This window comes from Phoxinus phoxinus (assembly GCF_949152265.1).
Source record: "Phoxinus phoxinus genome assembly, chromosome: 13".
In the NCBI taxonomy this organism is placed as follows: domain Eukaryota; kingdom Metazoa; phylum Chordata; class Actinopteri; order Cypriniformes; family Leuciscidae; genus Phoxinus; species Phoxinus phoxinus.
The window spans coordinates 28,146,784-28,157,589 of record NC_136888.1 but is presented as its reverse complement, the minus strand read 5'-3'; the positions used below and the strand labels follow the sequence as shown (position 1 = coordinate 28,157,589).

General features: G+C 35.3%; 1 protein-coding gene across 1 annotated transcript; it reads right to left on the bottom strand.

Annotated features, from left to right (window-relative positions):
* Positions 1-1,208: 1,208 nt before the first annotated feature.
* hadhab (hydroxyacyl-CoA dehydrogenase trifunctional multienzyme complex subunit alpha b) lies at positions 1,209-10,159 on the bottom strand. The gene is made up of 20 exons (XM_079631970.1): positions 10,012-10,159; positions 9,118-9,159; positions 8,886-8,956; positions 8,672-8,805; positions 8,159-8,297; positions 7,595-7,714; positions 7,396-7,498; positions 7,053-7,175; positions 6,778-6,896; positions 6,635-6,691; positions 5,891-6,000; positions 5,609-5,743; positions 4,441-4,612; positions 4,268-4,354; positions 4,045-4,185; positions 3,889-3,957; positions 3,557-3,752; positions 3,335-3,449; positions 3,044-3,189; positions 1,209-1,866 (listed from the first exon to the last, which is right to left on the bottom strand). The coding sequence occupies exons 1-20, from the start codon at positions 10,076-10,078 to the stop codon at positions 1,721-1,723; spliced, it is 2,292 nt and encodes a 763-aa protein (XP_079488096.1). The 5' UTR covers positions 10,079-10,159; the 3' UTR covers positions 1,209-1,720.
* Positions 10,160-10,806: the final 647 nt, after the last annotated feature.

The following is a 10,806-nucleotide window of genomic DNA, read 5'->3' as shown; positions in this document are numbered from 1 at the left end:
ATTTTATTTTATTAAAAATAAGGAGAAATACATATGAATAATGAATTAAATCAGTTTACTACATCAAAGTCTTGATTAAACTAAATCAACACATTTAAATCAATATAGAAAATGTATAATATTTTGATTATAGGTGCTATTCTCATTTCTTTCATAAATCAATTCTCGTTTCTCTCTTTTTATATGAACACCTTAGGAGTCAAAACAGCATTGGAGGTCAATGTAGGTAATATAAATATGAATATTGTAGTAATAGCCTATTGTTAAAAATGTAACATTTCAAATAAAATCGATATTTTATACGTGTTGTTACTTTTCACTAAAACTATAGTAAAAAAAATATTTAGTTGTTAATTGAAATAGATGAAATAAAATATGAATATTCAAGTTTTAAAATCTGAAAATTAGAAATGTTGCCTAATAAAATAATCAAAATAAAATAATTTGACCTAGAATTCCTAAAAATAAAAAACAATATAAAAATATGAATAAAAACGATAATAGTATATAGATAACTAAAATATCACTGGCCAATAATTATATTTGTTTGGTAAGTAGCAGTGTAATAAGTGGAATATTGTACAGTCAGCTGGTAATTATCACAAAATAAACAACTTCAAGTTGATTACTTATTTTAATTAACGAATATTTCCAGATTGGGTGTAGATTTCATTTATGTATTTAGAATTAATTTGATTGATCCACTGAGCGCCCCCAGTAGGAGATTCAGTTTTCTCTCCATAAGAGAAAGCTAATAATAGCCCATCAATAACAATGGCCTTTTTACTCAATTTAGCTTATTGCATTTAGGAAAGTCTGTAGGAAAGACAGACAGATTATACTACAATAATAGACGAATATTACAACAAAAAACAGTATGAGAACATTTAATTTAAAGTCACTATAAATTGAACCGAATATCAAAATGTATATTTTAATATACATCCTATTTTAATATAATTGCATCAAACTTGTAGCTTTGCCATTATAAAATGATTATACGTTTCATACACATTTTGGTACAGTAGGTCGTACATATTATGATCCTATTTGAAACGCATCATAACAGCTCTGAACATCTAAATAAGTCTTACATCAGAAAGACCCAATTGTTACGTTCCTTATTCATAGTCTAGGGGTAAACTACAAACGAACAATAACTGTTAGGTGAGACGTTGATGTACAATAGTCAATAAAAACACCATAAATCACAGAAGATTTAAACATTTCATTTAATTCAATGATATTTTTTTTTTTTCTGAGGCCACTTTCTATGTCCAGAGAGAGAGAGATTGAGTATAAGTACAGAAGCTCGCTGAAATGAAATATTATTTTACAGACAAGTGCTTTTGGACTATACATTAGGGTTTTTCTTTTGACACCCGGGCTGTAATGGAACATGCCTGATGTCTCTGCCTGTACATTTTATTTGTACACAACCATTAGAAAACAATTTCACCTAAAGAGTTCATTAATATACAAACACAACCCAAAAACTAAATAGTTTAATTTAGTTGAAGGCTATCACTTGGCCAAAGTCTACCTGAATATTAGTCATGTACATAGCATCTTACGGGGGGGAAATTGTTATTTCCTTGACAAGGAAACAAAAAGGCCCTTGACATTCTGAACTCTTGCTTTAAGTGCACAATCGATCGCTTGTTTTTCACGTAAATCTCTGAAACTTCTATGAAGTCGTAATGGCACATGACGGCTGAAGTCACTTGTGGAATTTCTTGCTTGGATCCTTGGCGTGATCAAGCAGCAGCTGACAGGGAGTAAACTGGTTTCCATAGACCTCCTCAAACCTTCTCATCTTCTCCACAAGTTTGTCTGCACCAAAGCAGTCCACAAACCTGAAGGGCCCTGCATTGACAATTCACATAATGAAATGACTGAATGCTGATATACCTTAAAAGGTGCAGTATGTAATATATTGACAGCTAGTGGTTAAAATGGGTACTGCAGTCCAAATTCAAAATATTGGATAGAGTCATTTTCCCCGCCGCAGAATCTACGATCTCTGACCAAGTTCGTTTGCTGGCTTCCATGACTGCAATATGCAGCGTTTTGCGCCAACTGGCAACCCGGGGTGTCGAAGTACTATAGAGTGCAACAGTTGGGTTCTCTATAATGAAATCGATTTTGAACGATAACTTATAAATATTTAGAGACAGACCTACTGTGCGGTTGTTAATCCATGGTACACATCAGCCCACATTATTTTAGCGTATTTTTTTAAATAATTGTGTTGCTGTGCAGAAAATTACTCCAGTCGAAAAAAGCAACATGCTCCGAAATAGCTCTTTAGCTCCACCCACTCCCATGAAGCACACTGCGAATTAAGTAATCAAGTCAATCTCCATGTGCTCTCAAAATACTGAAATTCTGGTGTATAAATATGCATATTTTGCAATAAACTTAAAATATACTGTTTTCATACATAAAAAAAACGAAAAATGTACAAACGTTGATTTATATTTATTTATTTGTCATTTTTAATTCAATTATTCTGTTTGCAGTGCTTAATGGGATTGTAGTTATTTCCCTTACTAAAGCCGTTAAGTTCACAGTCTTGTACCTTTGTTTTTTTTGTTAGATTTTCATACACTTTTTGCTTCAAATCAAAGTTTGTAATGTTGGGATTTACGTTGTAGCTGACTGACTTGGCTCATGTCATATAACTCTAACAAAGACTATTTTAAAATCCCTATGGGAAAAACTAATAAAAAAAAAAAACTTGGAACCAGCGCCTCTGAAAAAGGGGGCGGGCACTGTTGCACTTAATTGGGTAAATTGGCGGTGGGCGGGGTCACACGGTCCAAAACAAAAACAGACATAACTGGCTGTAACATTGTTTTTCATAGAATATGTGAACTTACAATGTTTCTTAAATATCTGCAAACATATTATGGTATGTTTATGCTTTAGTACAGTCAAAACAAATACATACAGTATAGCACCTTTAATCTGAAAATGACCGTTTTTAAAGGAAAAGTTAAAGAAAAAATCCAAAGAGTAAATCAAGATATTAGAATCTCACCTCCAAGGCAGGGTGGAAAGCCAAGACCGAACACTGCCCCAATGTCACCCTCCACTGGATTGGCAAGGATGCCCTCTTGTAGACACAGAACAGCCTCATTCACAAAACGAGACACCAGCCTGTACTGTATATCTGAGTCTGAAGATCTGGGTGGAGCGACAGAAAGAACCAGTGATGATTGAGCAGAAATACTGTTTACTATATGATAAACTATGCATTATCCTACTACAAAACAATAACACTGCTTTTGTCCTGATGAGAAGTCATTTTACGAATTAAAATACAACTTACACTGCAGCATTTTGCGCCAGCTTGAATGTTTCCAAAATCTCCAGAACTTCTGGGTTCACATCTCTGCTTTTAAGTCCTGGCTGGTAGATGTAGCAGCCCTTGCCCGACTTCCGGCCTAAATTGTGAATTGAGAAGAAATATTGTATGGCAATTATACTGAACATGGCTGTACACATATGCGTCCAAACTGAAGTGTGCTTTTGCTTAAGATAAAGAATGTACCTTTGAATCCTTTTTCCACCATGGTCTTCAAGACCTCAATATTTCCCCCTCCAAATCTGGAGCCGAAGGCCTTGCCGAGGTCTTCGGCCACATGAGCTGCCACATCAATGCCCACTTCATCAGCCAGGGTAGCAGCACCCACAGGGAAGCCAAAACCTGTAGTCAGGGAGTCAAGCTTCTTGGGGTCTACACCTTCCTGTATGCAGAGAATAAAACCATGTTCTGTATATCAGCTGTGTTTCTATAAAGAACATCACCATAGCTGATTTTTGCACATAACACATTTACAACAGATGTGAATAAATTAATAATTCAAAGGGAAACACACAAACCTGCAATACACGCACTGCCTCAGCTAACATGGGAGCTAAACATCTGGTTGTGTAGAATCCTGGTCCGTCCTGAAGACAAACATTGCAATTAGCCATTCCATTGTAGATCTGTAAAACGTTTATTCTGGATTGATGGAAGAATTTGCAGTGTCTCACCCCAACGACGATAATAACTTTGCCTTGCTTCAGGCCGACCGCCACCGCTGAGGCTGTTGTGTCCTTGGAGGTTTTATCAGTGGTGATGATTTCCAGCAGCTGCATCTTGTCAACTGGAGAAAAGTAGTGCATTCCAATTACCTGAAACAAAACACAGTAACACATTTGAGATGATCTCAAACTCTCTCACATGCTGCTCAAGAAGTCATTAAAAGTGTCTTACCTTATCAGGTCGCTTGCTCACAGCTGCAATATCTTTGATTGGTAAAGCAGATGTGTTGGTAGCAAATATACAATGTGGAGGAATCACCTGCAATGACAAAATGTGTCGGCATCAAAAGTTTTTTATTTATTTAAGAGAGTTTGAAATCTCGATCTTGTTTAACATTAACTTACTGCTTCGACTTCTTTTAGGACTTTGTGCTTGATGCTCAGATCCTCAAAAACGGCTTCAATGACCATGTCGGCTTTATTAAAGCCATTGTAGTCTAGCTGTCCCGTTAGGTTGGACAAAAAACTGTCCCTTTCGAATGATGTTATGTTCTTCTTCTTAGTTTTGTCATTTAGTCTGAAAAAAAAAAAGTACCGTAATTAAAATAAAAAAGTAAAATAAAATAAAAAAATAGATAAAAACATACAATACATAAAAATAAATAATAGAGGAAAAACATCAAAGCAGCTTTAACTTTGGTTACGGTTTGGTCTATTTGTCATTTTTTATCTATTATTTCAGGGCATGTTGACAATGGCACATGACAATGATGTACTAAAAATGGAAACGTTTTTCCTTTGGGTTTTTTTGCATACAGATGACAACAGTCGTCAAAATGATCCCCGTTCACACGGATCCACAAAAACGCTGTATTCTGTATCGATGTCACTTTGTAAAGAAACACTACGCGGCTATAAACTGAACATGCAATCCGCATATGAATGACGTCACCATTTTCACAAATTTGCATTTTTATAGTTTACACAGAGACGATAACGGTCTGGTTTTTGAAAGCTTGCACTTTGAAACCCGTTTTCTGAAGTTTGCGTTTTCAGGCCCTCAAAACGCCATTGTTGTATAAATGAACAGCCAAAACGCATACAAAGTTGTGTCGTGTAAACGTTAGAGATAGAGCTGCATGATTCTGGATAAATTGAGAATCACAATGTTTCTGTTTAAAATAGAGATCACGATTCTCCCACAATTCTGAATAGACAACATGTAATACAATTTTACTAGAGGTTCTGACAAAATATGAATTGCTGCAGTCTATTTAAAAATGTTTCATTAATTTGAGTGAATAAACAAAAATAACAAAACTGTTTGACTGAATGATTCAGTGACTCACAAAGAATACACTTGTATTATAACTAGATGAATCAGCATTTTTGAACAAATCTCTTGAATGAATGATTCAATTACAAATATTTTTTAACAGTCACTTGTCGCCACCTACACCAACTACAATCTTTATTTGAAGTGTCAATTTACTTTTAAAAGATGATTTACTCTATTTTGATTGCTACCGAATCATTGTCACGCAGCTCTAGTTTCAGTACGTGTAATACTCACCCTTTATAGACCTGCTGCTCTCCACGACTGAGTCCCTGCAGTGTGGTGTCCTTGAGAATAATGTGAGCGCCTTTATCTACAGACACTTGAACAACGCCAGCACCCATCAAACCCGCTCCCAAGACAGCAAGTGTTCTAAAAATAGAAAATCAATATGCAAGAAAAATTATTTACTGTTCTACAGGAAATATATGTTACACTTAAGTTGCTGCTTATAAATTGCAGTAACTGTACATTTCCCTCATAAACTTGCATATAGTAAAAGACAAAGAAAATACATACTTTACTTCCTTTTCAGGGGTTCCGAATCGATTCTTTTTGCATGCGACCTGACCGTAGTAAAGGCCAATAAGTGCTTTGCTCTCAGAGGTCATGGCTAACTTGCCAAAATTCTGTAATGGAAATAAAAAGTGCATGATTAGATTATTATGCTACACGCATAACATTATCCTTCGCAGTTACCAAATATTATTATTAAATTAATATTAGCAGATCATTCGAAATGCTTTCTTTTTAAAAAGTTTAAGTTCACCAGATCAGAGATGCAAGTGAGGATTTGACGAGGAAAACAAGAGATTCCAAGTGTACTCAAGTGGAATAATTCAGAATTAGATCGAGTGTTCAAAGTGTTCTAATAGTCGACCAAACCTTAGTCGATGGGAAGAGCCTTGGGGGCCGTTTAGATAACGGAAAACGTACAGAATCCGACAAATATGCGTAATGCTATAATGTCAATATGGACCAAAATCTCTGAGGAATGTTTCCAGCACCTTGATGAATCTACACTACGAAGAATTAAGGCAGTTCTGAAGGCAAAAGGGGTTCCAACCCGGTACTAGCCTAATAAAGTGGCCGGTAAGTGTATATTTTAGTAAATAAATTAATATCATAAATGCGCAACTAGTTGACTACTTGGCTTAAATGATCGACTACGAGTCAACTGCAAAACTCTTCGGTTGGGAGCAGCCCTAGTTGCATGATTGTGTCTTATTGTACGATAATACAGTTTACATATTTTCACAGCACCTGTGCCTCAGCCAGGTAACCTGCAGTCAGACCCTGTTCAACACCAGCCTTCACACTCTGAAAGAGAAAACAAACAGGTATCAACTCAATATAAGCGATTTCTACTATGAGTTATGATAACTCCACTGAGCACAGTATCAAACCTCAATTATTTTCAGTGGCGCAGGGTACAGTCCCTTGGTCTGTTTCATGACCTTCTTCTCAACTGTCTTGTAGATCTGTTGTCTCACAAACGGATAACTCATGATGTAGTCTTGAATTTCTGCAAGGAAAAAAATTAACTAATTAAAGCAATAAAGCAAAAGTATGCTATATAAACGCAAGCAACACTGATTAAGATGATAAATATAAATCTTGCAAAAGCCTAAATTATTTTGAATCTACAACCGTCTAATATTCGACCATTGCAAATACTCACTCTGCATCAAGCCCTTTTCTTTGGTTAGTGAGATTTTCTTGTTAGCAAGGCCTCTGGCAGCCTCCACAGCCACTTCCTCCAAGTATTCAATAGTCCTCTCCTCTGGACTCTTCAGTCCAGGTCCTGGTTTTATTTTTAAGAAATTAATACTTTTATTCAGCAAGGGTACAATAAATTGTTTAAAAGTGACAAGACTTTTGTTATAACAAAAAAAATATATACATTTCAAATACCGGTAAATTCTGTTCTTTTGAACACTTATATTCATCAAAGAATCCTGATTTTTTTTTTTCCTATGTTTTAAACATACACACACAAATGCAATACACAGAAAGTGTTTTACCAAGTGTATCCACCAGCTGGTCAACCAGGCCCATTTTCTTGGCTTTATCTGGACGGATGTTCCTTCCTGTTAGCATCATATCAAAAGCACTGGGAAGACCAAGCTACATAAAAGCAAAGGTGTAAAAACAACCACGCTTCAGTTGTGAAGATTCAATTAAAAGAATAATTATTGAACGTGTCTGTGGCATATTACGGACCATTTTGGGCAGTCTCTGTGTTCCTCCAGCTCCAGGCAGAAGGCCGAGCATGACCTCGGGTACGCCCAGAACCGTCTTCTTACTCTTGGTGGCTATTCTGTACTGACAGGCAATGGCAAACTACAAACACATAAAACACAATATCAACTTTGTATTTTCTGTAAAACTAAATGCAAAATTTTTGTGTTGAATTTTGGCGAATGTATTGTTTAATTTAAGTTATTGAAGTATATCATTCACAGTTTATAATAGTCAGATATATCTATAGTCAGATATATTTTCTATATAAACTAACAAAACGAATGTGTACGAATTCGCAGAAAGGAGGGGTTTAAAAAGACTTTATCCTTTATCAAGCTGTTTCAGACACTGTGAGAGAATAAGTAATGCTGCAAATTTATTTTTAACCTTGGATATACGGTATGTAAAACTATTGTAGAAGACCTTCAAAACAAAGAGCCTTTAAAATAGTATAATAGGGGCACTTTAAAATCAGATCAGAAATTTTACCGTAATCCTATGCTCGCCTTGTGGGTGGAAAAAATTGTGACATGAACGCAGTACCTCTAAGCCTCCACCAAGACACGATCCATTAATGGCAGCGACAATGGGCTTAGGAGATTTCTCAATCTTCTCAAACATCCTCTGGCCCTCCTGAGAAAGGCCGGTGACCTCCTCTGCAGTCTTACAGGCCTGAATCATGCTAAATACATGGTACAGAAAAAGAACAGGTAAGATATCAGCACTGTATTTGAGAACGATCACCATAACCACCAATAATAAACACATTATGAATTCTGGGTCACACTGTAGTTTAGGGTCAAATTCTCACTATTAACGAACGAATAACTATGACTTTTTGCCTCAAACTCCAAATTACTGCTTATTAATAGTTAGTAAGGTAGTTAAGTTTAGGTATTGTGTGGATTAAGGGATATGGAATATGACATTCATTAATATGTATTTTATAAGTACTAATAAACTACCAATATTCTAGCAATATGCATGCCAATAAGCAACAAGTTAATAATGAGATTTGGACCCTAAACTGAAGAGTTTCCGAATTCTGATACTGACTTTATGTCTGCCCCTGCGATGAAGCTGCCGGGTTTGGATGAGATGAGAACAACACCCTGGACAGCATTGTTTCCCAAAATCTCATCCATAACTTCTGTCATCTCCCTTTGCATTTGAATAGACAGTGTGTTGACCTAGACATTGCAAAATACACATTATGAAATATTATGATATAATTTGAATGCATTAACGTGCCTGCAGAGACAAACATTACCTTTGCATTGGGATCATTCACACGGATCACAGCTACATCTCCCTTGACCTCATAGTTCACGTGTGTACGAGCTGAGGAAACATTGAAAAGACATAGAAAATAAAAAAGCATGCAATACATTAAATAATTGACATCATAAAAAACATAACACACTAATATATATATATATATATACATACACACAGACACAGTATAAGAACTTTCAGTTAATGTAAAAATAAAAATATTTTACCCATCATACAAGCAGCAACTTTAAAGGTCCGCCTGCTGACACCTTTATTGGGTGGGGAAAGAAAAGTTAATAGTAATGTGAAATATACAATCACAGAAATGGACTCAAGTCATAGGCTAATACCTAATATAAAACGATCTCTGACCAGTGAGGGTCATATCAGGCTAAGTTGGACGACAGTGAAGATATATTACACACAGCAGAATGTAGACAGGCCTGTAGAGGACATGACTCCAGTAGTACAGCCACAGATGAACTTTAACCTAGTTTCCTCTTAACCTACACTACAACCATAACGATAATATCATACACCTCTCAAATGATGAAAACATAAAGAACTGATACAAAGCCTCTCTGTTAACAAATCTGACATATTGGCCATAATTTAACAATAATCCTTATAGATCATGCAGATGTATTAGCTACCAGATATCATTAAACTGACCTCGATTAAACCAGTTTTCAACTGCAGAGACAACAGCTATGTTAGCGATTATTAAAAACGTTAAAATATATTATATAAACCAAATACTTCTTAATTATTTTTCTTCAAGCGTTATAAGATCATGGCCAGCATTAGCAATCTTTATTGAATGGGGACAACATGTCACTGCGTTAACTCTACTGCTAATAAATAAATAAAATTAAAACAGCATTGATAGACGAGCGCGTTTCGTTGCGCGCGCAATAAAGTAAACTGCACGCGCTTGAAACTTAAAACAGTCACAAAACATTGATCACTAGACCTTGAGTTAATTAGCAGGTGAGCTAAGCTACTTCAGTGAAGTGTGACTGGTGATGACTCCCCACAGTAGTTTATTTACGCAAGTGTTAAAGCGAAATGCAATAGGGATGTAAAGTCATTTAAGGAAAGATTGTAGAGGTGTGAAGTACCTGGAAACAGGGTATATCTTCTGGTTGTGAGTCTGGAGAGGGAACCGAGGGCTCGTACGCCGGCCATGTTTGGAGGTCAATGTGTGTAATGACAGACAGCAGGCGGAAGACTGGAGGAGGAGGAGTATTTCACTTCTGTACTGCCAGAGACCTGCTGAACACATCCAATCCACCACCAACTTTATACAAGACCGCATCAGATAATAAATCATTATATTATGAAATAAAAAATAATTGATAAACCTTTGAACCTCTGTTGTATTGTGTTTCAGTTAAACCTAGAAATAAGAAGAAGAATAAAAAAAATATGTATTTTTATTAATTACATACATTATTATAGGCTATTTATAGAAGAATGAGTGGTTTGGGAATGGGTGGATAATATATATATTTCTAAAATGTGTATATTTCTCTAAAATTGCCTATATATTCCAAGCTTCTCAAATCATACTGGATAAGCAAAATACAGACACATTTAGAAGTGTATGTATGTACATTTTCCATTAAACTTTTTACTGAATTTGTTATGCTAAAAATATAATTTTGCATCAAATTAGATAAACTTGGCAACAAGCATTTTGGACCCCTTTACATGTTTACATACAGTACGTTATATACAGCCTACCATCTTGGTTGCACTGCATTTGTTTTATTTGTTTTTGTTTTTAAAATGCTTTATGTAAATAAATAAAAAATCCGTTTTCATTTTAGTTTATTTTTCAAGTTAAAACATGAACATAAGACATTAAATAACTAAAAAGAAACTAAAATAAGTTTTTTTATCTTATTTTATTT